This window comes from Danio rerio, chromosome 21, assembly GCF_049306965.1.
Source record: "Danio rerio strain Tuebingen ecotype United States chromosome 21, GRCz12tu, whole genome shotgun sequence".
NCBI classification, from domain to species: Eukaryota; Metazoa; Chordata; class Actinopteri; order Cypriniformes; family Danionidae; genus Danio; species Danio rerio.
In genome coordinates this window covers 5,733,966-5,755,000 of record NC_133196.1, presented here as the reverse complement: position 1 = coordinate 5,755,000, position 21,035 = coordinate 5,733,966, and the positions used below count along the sequence as shown (strand labels likewise).

General features: G+C 37.2%; 1 protein-coding gene across 8 annotated transcripts in view; it reads left to right on the top strand.

Moving 5' to 3' along the window:
- The window catches only part of kcnt1a (potassium sodium-activated channel subfamily T member 1a), an 81,518-nt gene extending 65,832 nt beyond the window's left edge, over nt 1-15,686 (top strand). For 3 of the 8 annotated variants that reach the window (XM_073935730.1, XM_073935729.1, XM_068215966.2), the window contains 6 exons: nt 2,814-2,897; nt 3,436-3,558; nt 4,640-4,931; nt 7,894-7,956; nt 8,725-8,809; nt 11,365-15,686. In XM_073935730.1, the coding sequence (XP_073791831.1) occupies nt 2,814-2,897; nt 3,436-3,558; nt 4,640-4,931; nt 7,894-7,956; nt 8,725-8,809; nt 11,365-11,464 (747 nt within the window). In that variant the 3' untranslated portion in view covers nt 11,465-15,686. The remainder of the gene's footprint in view (nt 1-2,813; nt 2,898-3,435; nt 3,559-4,639; nt 4,932-7,893; nt 7,957-8,724; nt 8,810-11,364) is intronic. The other 5 variants (XM_073935731.1, XM_073935732.1, XM_068215965.2 and 2 more) reach the window with 2 other exon arrangements.
- Nucleotides 15,687-21,035: the final 5,349 nt, after the last annotated feature.

The window sequence follows — 21,035 nt, the reverse complement described above, 5'->3', positions numbered from 1 at the left end:
GGGTTTTTTATTCGCCCAGTGTCAGGGTTCTGCCACTCTGGTCTTGTAAATTCTTGTTTTGGTGGCAGAGTCCAGACACTAGCTCTGTCTAGTCACGTGTTTTGTCGTGTGTGTGTGTCTCTGTATGAGCGTCATTTGTGAACGCGCATGGACCCGCTTGATGTGGACGCGTGAGGCCTTTGCGTGTTTGCAGGTGCGCTCTCTCGTCCGGGTGTTCACGTTAGTCTGTCTGCAGCGTGGTGTTTTATTCCCAGCGTCTCAGTCCAGTTGGTTTCGGTTTCTGTCGGCGCTGGGATGAAACATGCACGCTGCGTGTGTGAGTGCACGATGAGTGCTTTTATTCATCGTGTACTCGTGTCTTGCGATCAGTCTTCTGTTGGTGTTGTGTTTAGCACGTGGTGTATGTTGTCATGAACACGCAGTTAATGAGTTCTTTCATTGGCTGCGTGTTTATGTGAGCGCATGGCCTGTGTTATCTCTTTGTGTCATGTGCTCTCCCATCTATTGTCTAGTCCCACCCTCCTTGTTAACCCATTATTAGTTAATTGTGTTCATCTGTTTGTGAGTTAATTTACTTCTGTTTATATTCCCCTCATGTCTGCTGTCCTGTGCCAGTTCGTCTATACCCTCTAGTGTTCGTGCTTCAGTCCTGTATTGCCAGCCCAGCCAAGTTTGTTTACCATTTTGTATTTCTTATGTTTTTCCACCTCGGGGTTGTTTATTTTGCCTTTGATTTTATTTTATTATTGATAAATAACCATTCACTCTGCATTTGGGTCCTCGATCCTTTTTCCCCTCACCGAACCATGACACCCAGTCATTCCTCTTCCAACTTGACCCATACACATGTTGTCAGATTTGACGACACAATCTTGATCTAAGCTGATCAACTAATATTTACTTTTGTACATTTGTAATGTTTGCAAATAAAAATAATTATCTTTTCGGCGGCTGCTGCTGTTTTCTGGTGGTCACATATTCAGCTGTGCCTGTATATACAGTAGGGGAAATAAATATTGAACACGTCATGTTTTTTCCTGGAAATAATATTTCTAAAGGAGCTGTTGACATGGAATTGAACCATATTTTAATAAAAACCCAAACATTACAAACAAAAATAAAACAAAATTTGAGTTATGTGTAATAGCAATGCACAGAAACAAGGAGAAAGTCATGAATTGTATTTAATAGTTTATATAAAAGGCTTGTTTGTAGACGGCAGCTTAAAAACGCCTCTCATAGAAGGCAGAGGGTTGTTGAACAACTGCTGAGAGACTTCGGCTGCTGTCTGGGCTTTCACTGCCTTTATACGCCGCCCTTCCTTCATGTGTTCAATACATTTTCCCTGTTTTTTTCGGATTTTTTTGGTTGTTACCAACATCAGGTGAACGGCACCTTTAAAAATATGTTTTCTGATAAAAATGCTGACATGTTCAATACTTATTTCTCCCACTGTATTGAGGAAGTCTTCAAGAATTAAATTAACTTAAATATCTTTTTTAATTGAATTAAAGGAATTTTCTCCAGGATAATCCAGCAGAGGTGGGAGTAAGGCCATGTCCACATATGTCAAGTCTTAACCTTCAAGTCTCAAGCATGTCAAGTCAATTCATGTGAGACTAAAGCAAGTCAAGTCTTTGCTTATTTCAAGCAAGTCAAGTCGTAGCTTGGATGAACTGTCAAGTCATTCACGCTTGATGATTTACCTGAACTTTTAGATTAAAATACAGTAGTTGAGGACTATAGCGGCGCATCTCCAATCGAAATAACAAATTCAAGTCTAGTCTCGAGTCACAAGTCAAGTCTTTTTTATATATATATTTGTCAAGCAGGGGTAAAGCAGTGGCGCAGTAGGTAGTGCTGTTGCCTCACTGAAGGTCGCTAGTTCGATCCTCGGCTCAGCTGATGTTTCTGTGTGGAGTTTGCATGTTCTCCCTGCGTTCGTGTGGGTTTTCTCCGGATGCTCCGGTTTCCCACACAGTCCAAAGACATGTGGTACAGGTGAATTGGGTAGGCTAAATTGTCCGTAGTGTATGAGTGTGTGTGAATGATTGTTTGTGGATGTTTCCCAGAGATGAGTTGCGGCTGGAAGGGCATCCGCTGCATAAAAACGTGCTGGATAAGTTGGCGGTTCATTCCGCTGTGATGACCCCAGATTAATAAAGTTACCAAGCCGACAAGAAAATGAATGAATGAATGAATGAATATTTGTCAAGCAAGTCTCAAGTCAAAATTTTTCCATATAAGTCGTGACTCAAGTCATGTGACTCAAGTTCTTAACCTCTGCAACCTGCTGTGCTGAACTATAATTGGATAAATTGGCAGTGGCCTGGTTATAGAGACCAAAGCAAAGACAGACACTCCAGCACAGAACACACATCCTAAAAGCAGAATATCTGACTTCTGCAATGTTTTTCAGATAAACAAGAATGTTCACTTAGCATGTTTCTTACATATCTGCAAACATATTATGATATTTCCAAAAATCCAAAAATGTTTGTTTGTATATTATTGATGTTGACTTATTTAACATATAACACTTATTTTAGCAAATTGCAGTAAAAGCTTTCTGGAATATTTTTACTATTTATAATAACCTCAAACCTCATTTATTCCTGTTCTGCAAGGCTGAATCTTCTGTATTGTTACGTCATTATTGTTACAGTCTTCAGGGTCACATGATCTATCATAAAGTTTTCTAATATGCTTATTTGCTGCTTAAGAAAAAAACAGCAACATTATCATCAGTGTTGAAAACAGATGTGCTTTGTGATTTATGTTATGATTACTTTGTGTTTTGTTTTGTGTGTGAGTGTTTTGTGAAGGACTACATGATCCCCATAGCCAGATTACTGCTGGGATTGGACACCACACCTGGATCTGGATACCTGTGTGCTGTGAGTGTTTTTTATTTTCTGCAGACCCGATGACTACTTCCTTGAGGCAATTGTGTTTCCCAATGGTGCACTATATAGGTTGAACCATTGACAAGTACAGTTATTCTAAAACGTCTTTTTGAATAGGGCTGCAGCATTAAGAAAAAAAATTCATTCTGATTATTATTGCAGCTTTATTTTTCACTGCAATGGGATATTAGTAACACTTTACAATAAGGTTCCCTTAGATCAGGGGTGTCCAAACTCGGTCCTGGAGGGCCAGTGTCCTGCTGAGTTTGCCTCCAAGTGTCCTGCTGAGTTTATCTCCAACTTGCTTCAACACACCTGCCAGGAAGTTTCTAGTATATCTAGTAAGAGCTTGATTAGCTGGTTCAGGTGTGTTTGATTAGGGTTAAAGCTAAACTTTCCAGGACACCGGCCCTCCAGGACCGGGTTTGGACATACCTGCCTTAGATAATGTATTATGAACAAATAATTAGCAATTACATTTATATTGTATTTATTCACCTTTGTTAAGAATATATTAACATGTGTGTAGATGCACATATGTGAGGCTGATCTCTGGATCCGCACATACGGGAGACTCTTCCAGAAGTTCTGCTCATCCAGTTCAGAGATTCCCATCGGAATCTACCGCACAGAATCACACGCACCACCTGAGGTACATATCTCTCTGTCTGTCTCTCTGTCTGTCTGTCTCTCTGTCTGTCTCTCTGTCTGTCTGTCCGTCTGTCTATGTATCTGTGTCTGTCTGCTTGTGTTTCTATCCATCCATCCATCCATCCATCCATCCATCCATCCATCCATTTATCCGTCTGTGTATCTATCTATCTATCTATCTATCTATCTATCTATCTATCTATCTATCTATCTATCTATCTATCTATCTATCTATCTATCTATCTATCTATCTATCTATCTATCTATCTATCTATCTATCTCTCTGTCTGTCTGTCTGTCTGTCTGTCTGTCTGTCTGTCTGTCTGTCTGTCTCTCTGTCTGTCTCTCCGTCTGTCTATGTATCTGTGTCTGTCTGCTTGTGTTTCTATCCATCCATCCATCCATCCATCCATCCATCCATCCATCCATTTATCCGTCTGTGTATCTATCTATCTATCTATCTATCTATCTATCTATCTATCTATCTATCTATCTATCTATCTATCTATCTATCTATCTATCTATCTATCTATCTATCTATCTATCTATCTATCTATCTATCTCTCTGTCTGTCTGTCTGTCTGTCTGTCTGTCTGTCTGTGTATCTGTCTATCAGTCTGTCTATCTATCTGTCTGTCTGTCTGTCTGTCTGTCTGTCTGCTCATCCGTTTATTTATCTATCTATCGGACTGTCTGTCCATCCTTCTGCTAAATTGGTTTTGCAGTTTTTGTGTGGAATTTTGTAATTGAATAAATAAATAAATAGATAAATAAGTGAATGTATGCATAATGTTTTTTTAAGTAGAGTACATAAGCTAAATGCATGAAACTTTTGTTAAAGTTTTACAATACAAATCAAACTTAAAATGTTACAGTGGGTCTCATATACATATCTACAAAGAAACCAAGAAAATGTTACTTTACGAACTGCATTGTATCATCTATACATTTGCGTATCGATAATATTACAGAAATAATGTTAAAGCAGAATACATTTAAATATATATACTGTGTAGTGTATAGATGCAGAATTTAATATTTTCAATTGTTTTGTGTGTTTCCATGGTTACCACTGCCTCCAGCTTCAAAGCTCAGTCAGCATAGACGGTTTAAACGACACTAGAGAGAAAGGCGAGGAGTCAAAGATCCTCACCCGGAGCTCCTCAAGCAGCGACCAATCAGATCACCCACTGCTGAGAAAGAAGAGCATGCATTGGACAAGACGTCTCAGCAGGCGGAGTGTAAAGCGGAGCGACTCCTCCCTCAGCTCCATCCAGCAGCGTCTGGGTGTGTTACGGCGCTCTGAGAGGGAGGAGCTCACTGAACTGGTCAGAAACCGCATGCAGCATTTAGGCCTGCACACTGGCGGATACAGTAAGCCACGCTTCTTTCCTAATTAATATTATATTAGCATAATTTATTTATTTTTAAAGGGATAGTTCACCAAATATGAAATGTACTCACTATTTACTAAGCGGCAACATCCCGTTTTCTCTCGTGAAGTTAATACGGAAGTAACTGAAATTGCAATTCATGGACTGGCCTTTAGGGGCTCTAGAAGTTCACTGAGTGCTATGCTAAATGGCCATTTTAACAGCTGATAAAAACATGTTTACAGCCGGGTACAACAGATGGTTTTGGTGTATATGGCTAATATTACCCGTCATGACAACTGTGAGGGGGTGAATTCTTTCATAACTCATCATTTATTATTACTCAATTATGTTGAGTTATATTAGGTCTGCATAAATAAGGGCATGGCCACTTGAGTGACAGCTAGTTCTCGCCGGTCACCATCATGTCACAGCTTATTCCGGCTGATTAGCCGCTGAGCTCGGCATATATATTGTTTTTTGGTTTTGTTTTATTTTGCTTCACACAGTCAATTGCCTTTTGGAATTATTTCTTACAGTTATCAGATAATATGGCATGCTGTGTGCACTTTATTGTGCTCACAAACCATTCAAGTGACCTCCTTTTCCAAAGTGAATGAAAGTCTCATTATTGAAATTTCTAGAACAGTCATCTGATTTTATAAATAGCCTTGCATTCACTAACACAGACTATATTTGTAAAGTATTTGCAAGTAATTTGCGTTTTCCTCATGTAGAAAAATGTCATTAGAACAATACTTAGAGGCTCAATGTATTACAGCAGTGTTTTTAAAAGACTTAACGCTTTATTAATAGAGTACACAACCAAGTACATGTGGTCAAAACACAAACGAGTCACAGGTAATGAAGTATTAAAAGTTTCATCCCCCCAAAAAAACCCATCTAAGCAAAATATTAGCTGCAGTGGCAGTTCTAGGAGGGCCAGGGGGGGCCAGTGCCCCCTTGTCAACAAGTTTTGACCACCTCCCCTCCTCCTCTGTGTCGCGCACACTCCCCTATCTCTGCTTTCCCTTGACTTTTGTCAGTGACGGTGCTGCGCGCATCAGTTTGCCGCATTCATCAGAAATTAAGCCCCACATTGACACAGGTAATAAGAAAAATTCAACTTCAGTCTTGTTCATGTTGTGAAACACTATTAAAACGTCCACTGTTGAATATATTAGACTTCTGTTTTCAATAGCGGTTTTAACACTTTAAATATAGGAAGTCCTCGGCTATGCAGAGGCTATTACTAATCAGAAATTGAGTGTACATAATTTTAAGCTAATAAATGCAGTCTTGAATTTACAAACAGACTGCAAGTACCAGAGAACGGATGTAACGCGTTGATAAAACTTCAGTTTCAGTTACGTTTGTGTAAAAGTAATATTCAACGTTTAGTTTTGCCTTCATTCGTTTTTTTTTCAGTCCTGACATAAAGCACAAGTCTTCAAACACAGGATTTTTTACAACACATTTTTAAATATAATTGTTTAACTATTCTAATAACTAGCTACTTTTTTGTCTTTCCCATGGTGACAGTGCATAATATTTGACTAGTTATTTTGAATGACAGTTGTATTCAGATTAAAGTGACTTAACTGTATGACTGGTTTGTTGTGTAGACAATCAAAAATAGACAGTAAATATTTCTTAAGGAGGCTAATAATACTGACCTTAATTTTTTTTTATTTCATTTTTTTTTATTAAAAACTGCTTTTATTCAAGACAAGCTGTAAGAAAAAAAAACTTCTAATGACTACTTATAATGACTGAATAATTTTTGTTTTTTAGAATATACTGTGAACATTTCCTTGGTTTGTTAGAGATCACTTGGAAAACATCATTTTAAATTAATGTGAGGGCAAAAAAATTGACTGTTAAAAACTTTATCTGGTAAAGTTTACATGTGCAAAAATGCAAATCCTTGATGTACTTGAATGTTAGAAAACGTGTCACCCTACAATACAAATTTACTTGTCAAATAAATTAACATGAAAGATTATTTTGAGTTTAAGTTATTTAACTAGCTTAACTAGACTACAGAGTTATGCATGAAAAAAATGATTTCGAATAATTGTTTAAGTAGTTTGTGATGTATGTTAAAGTGTGCCCCCAAAAGTACAAGTGGCCCCTGCCCGGCCCCCCCCCAGTTGCTCTGGTCTAGAACCGCCACTGATTAGCAGGCATCCATAGCTCCGCTAATGCTCCGTCTCTTTGCCCATGTTTGGTTGCCTGCGTTCAGCGTGATGATGCTCACACAAAATGGCAACTGTAGGCCACGCCCACTGTTAGCGTTATTTGCGCTCTTCAGAAGCTTATGGGTGACGTCACTGATACTGCGTCCATATTATTTACAGTCTATGTTATTTACTCACCTTTAAATGGTTCCTTTCAAACCTATACGAGTTTCTTCCTTCGGTTGAACACAAAAGAAGATATTTTGAAAAATGCTGGAAATCTGTAACCATTGACTTTAATAAGGGAAACTTTAATCAGGAAAACAAATGCTATGTTAGTGGTTACTAGTGTTTTTCTAAATACCTTTATTAGTGTTCAAAAGAAGAAAGAAACTTATAAAAAGTCTGGAACAAGTAAAGTTGGAGTAAATTATAATCAAATATTTTTGGGGGTGAACTTTTTAATCTAACATAGCAAACTGGAGGATCTATCCAATTCAAAATGTTTATTTTTTGCATGATAAAGAGGCTGTAACCACCACGACCCTCTCTTTTTGCAAATTCCTGATGGATAAAATCAAGCCCTGTCCTACTTTTCTCTCATATCATATTTCACTTGACTGTGTGAGATTAGGGAAATGAAACTGCAAATGTGGTATCCCGAATAAGTGGTTACATTTATAGTTATGGAAAAAAACAATGTCATTAATGATGTTTCCAGACTTGAACTTTGACTAAAAAAATACTTTGTTTTCTGTCTTGCACTTTTTTCCATTGGTTTAGAAGATGTCACAAATTTAACAGCCAGTGATGTGATGAATCGGGTTAATTTGGGCTATTTGCAAGGTAAAAGTCATCCTTTGCTCTATTTAATTTATTTATAGGGGACCTATTTTGCAAAAACCACTTTTATAGGGGGTTTAAAGACAGTTGCGCGACAATAGTGTGTGATTATAGTCAGTCTCTAATGGTAAAAATTAATTAATTCTATCTTTTATAATCACACTTGATAAGAAAAACACTTTGATTGACATTCTCCGTTTGTACGTGTCATCAGAAGGGGAAAGCCCCGCCTACTAGTCCCCATCTTTCCCTCATTAGCATAGATTGTTAGATTGAATTTTAAATCTGCCACTATACTGACACATTGGCATGTGTAGCCCTGCCCTCTTTTGAAAAGAGCACAATCTCATTTGAATTTAAAGTGACAGTCATTCACGCAGCACAGTTATCATCAAAGCCTAAAAAAGGGCAGTTTCAGAGAGTTATAAAACATTATTTGTGTGTTAATTTGAGCTGAAACTTCACATAAACACTCTAGGTACATCAAATCTTATTTTACATCTTGGAAAAAGTGGCATAATAGGTCCCCTTTAAACTCATGCAAGCCATATTCATACTCCGTGAGGATTTAAATCCCTTATTCCTTTCTATGTGTAAAAGCACATCCTTAAGTTTGACCTCTAACTCATGCAACATAGCACATAACAATTTGCAGTGTCTTACATTGTGGCATTAACTTTCATTTCTACTTGCTCTTCGCCTTTTCCTGTGAAACTTTAGCCACGCCCATGCTTCTTGAGTGACAGGTGTTTCCACCAATCTCTGTTGCAGATGAGTTGAATGACCAGCAGAACTCCATCTCATATGTGCTCATAAACCCCGCCCCCGACACACTGCTGCAGCTCAATGATGTCGTGTATGTAAAGCATTCTGACACAAAACACACAAATATACTCAAGTGCATATATTCTTATGAGCTGCATCATATTTAAAATGAATTGTAAGGCGTAAGTATATTATAATAGATAATAAAAATCGATTTTTAGAAATACAAGATTTTGTGTTTAAAAGACATTTATTAGACATCCAAACATAGATGTCATAGTTAAAACAATGATAAATTTGGGCTTTTAGTCAAAGTCATAGCATGACTATGAATCAACCAAGAACCACAGTTTCGTTACTTAAAAAAATCATATGGATGGCCTGGGAGTGAATATATTATCTGGAAGTGTACACTCACTGGCCACTTTATTAGGTACACCTTACTAGTACCAGGTTGGGACGCACTTTTGCCTTCAGAACTGCTTTAATCCTTCATGGCGTAGATTCAACAAGGTGCTGGAAATATTCTACAGAGATTTTGCTCCATATTGACAGGATAGCATCACACAGCTGCTGCAGATTTGTCGGCTACACATCCATGATGTGAATCTCCCGTTCCACCACATCCCAAAGGTGCTCTATTGGATTGAGCTCTGGTGACTGTGGAGGCCATTTGAGTACAGTGAACTCAATTATGTTCAAGAAATCTGAGATGATTCACGCTTTATAACATGAGTGCATTGTCCTGCTGGAAGTAGCCATCAGAAGATGGGTACACTGTGGTCATAAAGAGATGGACATGGTCAATAACAATACTCAGATAGGCTGTGGCGTTGACACAATGATCAATTGATACTAGTAAGCCCAAAGTGTGCCAAGAAAATATCCCCCACACCATTATGCTTTCATATTGTTGATGCCAAATTCTGACCTTACCATCCGAATATGACAGCAGAAATGGAGACTCATCAGAGCAGGCAACGTTTTTTCAATCTTCTATTGTCCAGTTTTGGTGAGCCTGTGTGAATTGTAGCCTCAGTTTCCTGTTCTTAGCTGACAGGAGTGGCACCCGGTGTGGTCTTCTGCTGCTGTAGCCCACCTGCCTCAAGGTTGGACATGTTGTGTGTTCAGAGATGCTCTTCTGCAGACCTCAGTTGTAACGAGTGCTTATTTGAGTTACCGTTGCCTTTCTATCAGCTGGAACCAGTCTGGCCATTCTCTTCTGACCTCTGGCATCAACAAGGCATTTGCACCCACAGAACTGCCACTTACTGGATATTTTCTCCTATTCAGACCATTCTCTGTAAAGCCTAGAGATGTTTGTGCATGAAAATTCCAGTAGATCAGCAGTTTCTGAAATACCCAGACCAGCCCGTCTGGGTTGCCATGTTCAAAGTCACTTAAATCCTCTTTCCTTCCCATTCTGATGTTCGGTTTGAACTACAGCAAATCGTCTTGACCATGTCTACATGCCAAAATGCATGTTATTGCCATGTGATTGGCTGATTAGAAATTTGCTTTATCGGGCAGTTGGAGAGTACCTGATAAAGTGGCCAGTGAGTGTATATTTTGCCTAAACTATTCCACAAAATCAATAATTTGTCCCTTGTTGCATCTGTGCAAGAAGACCATCACTTAAGTACTTAAACTGTAGGCCTTTTTAGGTTTTATTGTTGACTTTTGGTCACATTTAAATTAAATTAAATTAAATTAAATTAAATTAAATTAAATTAAAATCACACTGAACTGAGCTAAACTGAACTGAACTGAACTTAAACACTAAAAACTGAACTACCCTGATCCAGTTACTATGACCATTTAAGTGAAGCTGCTTTGACACAATCTATATTGTAAAAGCACTATACAAATAAAGCTGAATTGAATTGAATTTATTGCGTGTCAGGTTTACATAGGAGAAAATAATTTTTTTTTTTAAATTCATTTTCAAATAATTCAGTGTTGTTTAACAGAGATCAGATTAATTTCAACACATTTTTAAACAATATTTTTTATTACCTAATTTCTTTTGTTTTTCCCATGATGACGACAGAACATCAGATTTTACTTTATATTTTGCAGGATACTTCACTCCAACAAAGATTTAGGCCTAGCGAATAGGAAGTATGTACTCTGATTGCATATAAAGTTTCCCTTCGTTTGGATTTCAAACTTTTAACATAATTGAGCTAATAAACTTTGTGGTTAATTCTTGTTAGTTGAACAAAAATGAAACAAATAAAAATAAGATTTATGTAATAATATCAGTAAATCCAATGTGGATTCTTTTTAATTCATCTATTAATTTTATTAGTAATTTTGCCCCTGAATATTAGGTAAACCAATATCATAGCATTGAACTCATGGGATCTGGCTTTTTCTACAGCTAGATATACCATATATTTTATAATAAATAAGCTTAATAATAACATATTAAATCTAACGTATTTGACTTGATATGTTTCAGTGCTAGTATTCAGCGTAAGGTGACATTTAAAGGCTTAATTAGGTTAATTATGATAATTAGGCAAAGTTGAGATGACTAGCAAAGATGATTTAATAAAACTAAAAGAGATTGTTTTACGGTGCACACACAGATATTTCCATGCCAAGAATTACAATCTAAACTTCACTCATTATCTTCTGCAGGTTTTTGATTCGTCCGGATCCACTGGCTCACGTACCTGAAGCTCCGCCTGGACAGAAGCGCCGCTGCCGCTCCACCACAGACACACCAGAACTCAACTAGATTAAACCGGTCAGACGGAGAACTAGATCATTTACTAAAGGAGATTTAAAGCCATGGATTACAACGAGTGATATAAGCTAATGTAGGCACAAATAAGCTATAACTTCAAATTCAATATTAGTGATACATTAGTCTGAACACTGCATATAAATACATACAGTTGAGGTCAGAATTATTAGCCCCCTGTATGTGTTTCCCAGTTTCTATTTAAACGAGAGAAGATTTTCTTCAACACATTTCTAAACATAATAGTTTTAATAACTCATTTCTAAGACCTGATATTTTTTATCTTTGCCATGATGACAGCACATAATATTTGACTAGATATATTTTAGATATTCACAGTAGGGCGAATAATTTTGATTTTAACTGTATATATGAACATAGTAATAATCTTTAAATAAAATATTGTCAAATAAAGAGATAGTTCACCCAAAAAGGAAAAAGCTGTCATCATTTGCTCACGTTTCAAATGTTTATGACTTTCTTTCTTCTGTTAAACACTAAAGAAGATATTTTGAAAAATGCTGAAAACCAGTAACCATTGACTTCCATAGTAATTCTTACCATGGAAGTCAAAGATGGTATCCAGCTCTCTATATATATATCTGCTTTAGTGCTTTAGTGTTCACAGAATACAGAAACTCATAAAGGTTTATAACCACTCGAAAGTGAATAAATAGTGACTAAATTTCTATTTTTGATTGAACTATCCCTTTAATTTTACATGCTCAATTGACCTGTAGGGTCAGAAAGAGATCCTGATGATGAGAATGTGAAATGTGTGCTGTTGTAGATCAGACACTAGAGGGCGCTGATGTCAGCAGAAAAATAAACCTTTGAGATCATGTTTACAGATTAGCTTTGTGCTTAGGAGATTCAGGTTCTTATAGTTTTAATGGAGGCGTGCGACTTGTGTTTATGTTCATGTTTATTGCCTTACAGTGTTTTGCATTAATGAGGATTGCAAACCCAGTTCTAATTCTGTACAGTGGCCGCAAAACGTATGCACGAATGTCTTTGCTTTAGAACAAAATGTCAAACCCAGTAGCGTTCATTTTAAAGAAACATGCACAAAATAAGACACTTAAAGCCACTGCAAGAGCAAAGGATTCAGTTATTGTAATTTACTTTAAATGTCAACTAATATAATGTAAAAGTATGTGTTTTATATCAACTATTTTATATTATATATATTTAGTGCTGCAAAGATTCATTTCAATTAAGGGCATCCAAAATAAAAATGAAAAGTTTGACATATGTGGGTGTATATACAGTTATATATATACAGTTGAAGCCCCCTTGAATTATTAGACCGCTTATTTATTTTTTCCCCAATTTCTGTTTAACGGAGAGAAGATTTTATCAACACATTTCTAAACATAATAGTTTTAATAACTCAGTTCTAATAACTGATTTGTTTTATCTTTGCCATGATGACAGTAAATAATATTTGACTAGATATTTTTTAAGACACTTCTATACAGCTTAAAGTGACATTTAAAGGCTTAACTAGGTTAATTAGGTTAACTATGCAGGTTAGGGGAATTAGGCAAGTTATTGTATAACAATGGTTTGTTCTGTAGACCATTGAGAAAAAAATATAGCTTAAAGGGGCTAATAATTTTGTCCCTAAAATTATGTTTAAAAAATTAAAAACTGCTTTTATTCTAGCTGAAATAAAACAAATAAGAATTTCTCCAGAAGAAAAAATATTAACAGACATACTGTGAAAATTCCCTTGCTCTGTTAAACATCCTTTGTAAAATATTTTAAAAAGTATACATATATAATATTTAAAGATATACATTTTCAAAAATATATGCATGCATGTGTTTATACTACCTGACAAAAGTCTTGTCATTGATCCCAGTTGTAAGAGAAACAAATAATAACTTGACTTCTAGTTGATCATTTGGAAAAGTGGTAAAAGCTTGATTTTTCTGTTGAATCATCTGTTGAACTGTATCCCAATCATCACAAATACTGCAGAAGACCTACTGGAACTTGCATGAACCCAAGATTCTCACAGAAATCAGTCAAGTTTGGTGAAGGAGAAATCATGGTTTGGGGTTACATTCAGTATGGGGGTGTGCGAGAGATCTGCAGAGTGGATGATCAACATCAACAGCCTGAGGTATCAAGACATTTGTGCTGCCCATTACATTACACAGAGGAGAGGACAAATCCTTCAGCAAGATAACGCTTCTGCTCATACTTCAGCCTCCACATCAAAGCTCCTAAAAGCAAAGAAGGTCAAGGTGCTCCAGGATTGGTCAGCCCAGTCACTAGATATGAACATTATTGAGCATGTCTGGGGTAAGATAAAGGAGGAGGCATAGATGAATCAAAGAATCTTGATGAACTCTGGGAGTCCTGCAGGAACGCTTTCTTTGCCATTCCAGATGACTTTATTAATCAGTGATTTGAGTCAGTGCAGAGATGTATGGATGCAGTCCTCCAAGCTCATGATGGAGTCAGACACAATATTCATTCTGTCTCCACTGCAGCATGACTTTATATTTTATACTGGACATTACTTCTGTTAAGAGACAAGATTTTTGTCCAAGCAAAGTCAGACCTTACTGTCCTACTTAAATATAGGCATGATCATATTTTATTTTGCTAAAATAAGTGTAATCTAGAGGCCTTTGCTTTTCATATGAGCCACTTCTGAAACCAAATGATCAAATACAAGTCATTATTTGCTGTTCTTAAAACTTAGATAGACAGCAAGACTTTTGTCAGGTAGTGTTATTATATATAAAACATATATAGTACACTTAAATTGTCAAGACAGACTTTTCATTTTAGGTGTGATTAATCGCGATTAATTTTTACCCAGCACTATATATGATAGTATATTATGTTAAAAAAAAATTAAGAACTAATTAAAGTGCAACACTTTAAAGTAAAAACAATAGTGAGAAATGAAAACCAAATAAATGTTAACATATTTAATATAATAATAATATATACAGTGCTCAGCATAATTGAGAACACCCCATTTTGAAAATGAATATTTTGATCCATTTCTCAGTGAATATAGGCAATGTATTTGTAGACAGATTTCTTAAACAGATATATTTATTAGAATAATATTTTAGTCACCAGACATATTTAGAAATTGAAAGATAAAACAATTAAATTCCAGCAAAATATTACAAAAAATATTACAACCTACAAAATTTCTTAATTTTTTGCTTCTCTTGATTTTTCTCTTTTTTCAAAATTTGTATTTAATATTTTTCTATAACATATCAGTTTGCCTGTACTAGTTTTGGGATTTTATATCGTGAGTTATTTTGTAAGATGAGCTCCAGATATGGCTTCAGAACTGACTAATCTAATGTATATGCACAAATATAATATTGTAGAGCTTCCTATTAAAAATGAGGGGTGTACTCAGATATGCTGAGCACTGTGTATATTTCATTAAAAATATATAATATTCGACATGATTAAGAACGAGTAAAAGTGCAACAAAATCACGACTTTAAAGTTGGAAAACATTAGAAATGAAAGCCAGATATTCACAAAATATATTTAATAAACATTAATGCTTCAATACTACTTTACAGTGCAGCACAGTCGCCTCACAGCAAGAAGGTCGCTGGTTCGAGCTCTGGCTGGGTCAGTTGCCATTACCATGTGGAGTTTGCATGTTCTCACCGCATTCGCATGGGCTTCCTTCGGGTGCTCCGGTTTCCCCCACAAGTCTGAAAACATGTGGTACAGGTGAATTGGGTAAACTAAATTGTCCATTGTGTATGTGTATGAACGATGTATGGATGTTTCCCAGTGATGGGTTGCAGCTGGAAGGGTATCCGCTGCATAAAACATATGCTGGATAAGTTGGCAGTTCATTCCGCTATGGCGACCCCTGATTAATAAAGGGACTAAGCCGAACAGAAAATGAATGAATGAATGATGCTCTACAATAATAAAATCAGCAGCGTTTTATTACACTGACATTTGAATTTTCCTACTTTTGGGGTCACTGTATGATGTATGAGCTCCATTCTAGCCAATATTATTAGTGTTGTGCACATTTGTTTAGTTTAAATTAGACTCAGATGTCTACCTGCCAGTAATAATGACATGTGCAATGAGCTGATATTGTGTTTATAATGTGCGCTGTGTTTATATAGAGCGTGAGTTGTACGTCAGATATTTTTGTGATTTTGGTGCCTTTTAAAATTAAAGTGTTTAAAGCATCTTACTTTAGTGTGTGTGTGTGTGTGTGTGTGTGTGTGTGTGTCTGTGTGTTTGTGTGTGTGTGTGTGTTTAATAGTGTAAGAATAATGACGCACGGTGTGCCCACTTTGAAGTGGTGATCATGTAAAATTGGAGCAAGTGCCAACGCGCACACACACACACACACACACTTAATCCCAACACATAATCATGCTAACACACACAAACAAAAACATACATGCACGCTCACGCAAACACGCGTACAAATAAACCCATGCACACACTCACAAGCACGACACATCAAACACACACTTATGCAAACACACATACACACACTAACGCAAATAAACACACATACTCACACAAACACACACACATACAATAAACAAGACTCACAAACACACACATATACAACACATATGCACACTTACACAAACAAACACTCAGGAAAACATACTAACGCAAACACACACAAACACAAACACACCCATGCAACCAAACACACACAACACGCATGCACACTCACGCAATCACACACACACACACACTTAATCCCAACACATAATCATGCTAACACACACATATGCATACACAACACACACACACACACACACACACACACACACACACACACACAAACAAAAACATGCATGCACGCTCACGCAAACACGCGTACAAATAAACCCATGCACACCCACACATACACACTCACAAGCACGACACATCAAACACACACTTATGCAAACACACATACACACACTAACGCAAATAAACACACATACTCACACAAACACACACACATACAATAAACAACACTTACAAACACACACATATACAACACATATGCACACACAAACAAACACTCAGGAAAACATACTAACGCAAACACACACACACACACAAACACAAACACACCCATGCAACCAAACACACACAACACACATGCACACTCACGCAATCACACACACACACACACACTTAATCCCAACACATAATCATGCTAACACACACATATGCATACACAACACACACACACACACAAACAAAAACATGCATGCACGCTCACGGAAACACGCGTACAAATAAACCCATGCACACCCACACATACACACTCACAAGCACGACACATCAAACACACACTTATGCAAACACACATACACACACTAACGCAAATAAACACACATACTCACACAAATACACACACATACAGTAAACAAGACTCACAAACACACACATATACAACACATATGCACACTTACACAAACACACACTCAGGAAAACATACTAACGCAAACACACACACACACACACACAAACACACCCATGCAACCAAACACACACAACACACATGCACACTCACGCAATCACACACACACACACACACACACTTAATCCCAACACATAATCATGCTAACACACACATATGCATACACAACACACACACACACACACACACAAACAAAAACATGCATGCACGCTCACGCAAACACGCGTACAAATAAACCCATGCACACCCACACATACACACTCACAAGCACGACACATCAAACACACACTTATGCAAACACACATACAGACACACTAACGCAAATAAACACACATACTCACACAAACACACACACATACAATAAACAACACTCACAAACAAACACATATACAACACATATGCACACTTACACAAACACACACTCAGGAAAATATACTAACGCAAACACACACACACACACACACACACACACACACACACACACCCATGCAACCAAACACACATGCACACTCACGCAATCACAAACACGCAACCAAAGATACACAACACACATGCACACTTACACAAACACACACTCAGGAAAACATACTAACGCAAACACACACACACACCCATGCAACCAAACACACACAACACACATGCACACTCACGCAATCACACACACGCACCAAACAAACACAACACACATGCACACTTACACAAACACACTCAGGAAAACACACTAACGCAAACACACACGTACAAACAAACACATATGCACACTCACACACATACACGCATGCACATTAATGCAAACACAAGTAAACAACCACACACACACACTCATGAAAGCACACTCACGCAAACACACACATACACACAAACGCATACACAACACACATACACATGCGCACACACTCATGCATACACACACATTCACTCACAACACACTCATGCAAACACACGCTCACTTAAACGCACTCGCATGCAGACACACTCACACAGATGCACAAACAAATACTCATAGTCACATGAAGACACGTACAAACAGACAATAACACAAATATATACACACTCACATGCACACAGATACAAAAACCCACAGACACACATACTCACCAAAACACACTCTCACACAAGCAGACACACACTCACACACTGCTGAGTGATGTAGTTTCGGTCGACAGGTCTGAGCAGGAGGGCGAGACTGGGAGGCGTGTGAACGGCAAGGTGTGTGTGAGGGAAAAATCCATGGAAAAGTGTGTGTGTGTGCTTGTTTGTTTAAGAGTGATGAATTATTGGACATGAGAGGGAATTTAGTATCTCTCTCTCTCTCCCTCTCCCTCCCTCTCTCTCTCTCTATCTTTTCTCTGGGATATACAAGTGAATCTTCAGTCTGGTGACTTCTCTTGACCCCAAGTGTAGTTTAAAAACAAACATTATTTGAATTTACTGAGTACACAGTTTAGTTAGATGCATTGTAAATATATCAAAATAGCATATGACATACAAGTTCGTATTTGAATTGCTCGTTAATGCAAATTTCTAATCAGCCAATCACATGGCAGCAACTCAATGCATTTAGGCATGTAGACATGGTCAAGACGATCTGCTGCAGTTCAAACTGAGCATCAGAATAGGGAAGAAAAGGGGATTTAAGTGACTTTGAACATGGCATGGTGCCAGACGGGCTGGTCTGAGTATTTCAGAAACTGCTGATCTACTGGGATTTTCATGCACAACCATCTCTAGGGTTTACAGAGAATGGTTTGAAAAAGAGAAAATATCCAGTGAGCGACAGTTCTGTGGGTGCAAATGCCTTGTTGATGCCAGAGGTCAGAGGAGAATGGCCAGACTGGTTCCAGCTGAAAGAAAGGCAACAGTAACTCAATTAAGCACTGGTTACAGATGAAATCTGCAGAAGAGCATCTCTGAACACACAACACGTCCAACTCTGAGGCTGATGGGCTACAGCAGCAGAAGACCACACCGAGTGCCACTCTTGACAGCTAATAACAGGAAACTGAGGCTACAATTCACACAGCCTCACCAAAACTGGACAATAGAAGATTGGAGAAACGTTGCCTGGTCTGAGGAGTCTCCATTTCTGCTGCAACATTCGGATTGTCTGGTCAGAATTTGGCGTCAACAACATGAAAGCGTGGATCCATCCTGCCTTGTATCAACGGCTCAGGCTGCTGGTGGTGGTGTAATGGTGTGGGGGATATTTTCTTGGCACACTTTGGGCTTATTAGTACCATTTGAGCATCGTGTCAACACCACAGCCTGCCTGAGTATTGTTGCTGACCATGTCCATCCCTTCATGACCACAGTGTACTCATCTTCTGATGGCTACTTCCAGGGCCATGTCTTCCAGTGTGAATCGTTTCAGATGGTTTCTTGAACATGACAATGAGTTCACTGTACTCAAATGGCCTCCACAGTCACCAGAGCTCAATCCAATAGAGCACCTTTGGGATGTGGTGGAATGGGAGATTGGCATCATGGATGTGCAGCAGACAAATCTGCAGCAACTGTGTCATGCTATCATGTCAATATTGAGCAAAATCTCTGTAGAATATTTCCAGTACCTTGTTGAATCTACACCACGAAGGATTAAAGCAGTTCTGAAGGCAAAATTAGGTCCCAACCAGGTACTAGTAAGGTGAGTGTACATTTTGAAATATTGTAAAAATGTATATTTTACTCAACCATTGGAATTACAAATATGTACATATGTTCAGATATAAAATCATTTACACATAGTTTGGGGTTTGGTTTGTATTATTATTATTAAGTTGACATGTACTTGCAAAGTTTCTTATAGTCAGTTAAATGTCTGATGAAATAGCAGTATCAGCAGATATTAAGCAGACAGACTACTTATACTCAACTGGACTATCAAAATAAAGTGTTGCCAATATTTCAAAATATTATATATATATATATATATATATATATATATATATATATATATATATATATATATATATAGTTGAAATTTCAGGGGGGTTGAAGAATTGTTAGCCCGCTATTTATTTTTTCCCCAATTTGTTTAACGGAGAGAAAACTTTTCAGCACATTTCTAAACATAATAGTTTTAGTAGCTCATCTCTAATAAAAGATTTATTTTATCTTTGCCATGATGACAGTAAATAATATTTGACTAGATATTTTTCAAGACACTTCTATACAGCTTACAGGTTAACTAGGCAGGTTAGGGTAATTAGGCAAGTTACTGTATAACGAAGGTTTGTTCTGTAGACTATCAAAAACATCGGGTTAAAGGGGCTAATAATTTTGTCCTTAAAACAGTGCTTAAAAAACTTAAAGGGGCTAATAATTCTGACCTTAACTGTGTATGTGTGTGTGTATGTATTTCATATATATATATATATATATATATATATATATATATATATATATATATATATATATATATATATATATATATATATATATATATATATATATATATATATATATGAAAGCAATGTTTTGAAATATAATTCAAGAGTTCAGTAAAATCCAAATATGAACTTGCATGCATGCATCAGATTTCTATGTGGGACCATTTGTACAACTAGTTTTCCAACAAACACCACTGTTAAACCATGATTAGCGTAGCAAAACCATAGTTCATTTATGGGTGCCATGCTTTAACCACAGAAGCTTTTGGTGGCATTTGTAGCAAATCAATGGTTATTATTAGTAAGCAATATAAAAGTGTTTTCATCTTAGAAAATCACATTTTTGTCATCATGATTCATAACTTGAAGTTTTCAAGTAGTCACGAGTGTTTCTAAACGCCGGCACAGTCGATATAAACACTCTCTTTGTTGAAGAAAGTTTTTTTTTCTTCTTCGCTGCAGTTTTCCCACGTTAAATCCTTAAAACAAATGATGCAGGAAGAAATCCCCTTAAGCTACGAACAATTCTGTGAGCCCGCAAGTCCATAATCAACTATAAACAGTGATTAATAACGGCAAACCCGAAACAGCGAGTCAGAAGTGTTTAGAGGAGCGGCTGGAGTGTTTGACTGATCTCCAGATGTTAATCTGATCTGCTGGAGGTGTTTTTTTTTTATAGTGGCGTGTCATTATAGCTGAAGTGTGACGCCTCAGGCCT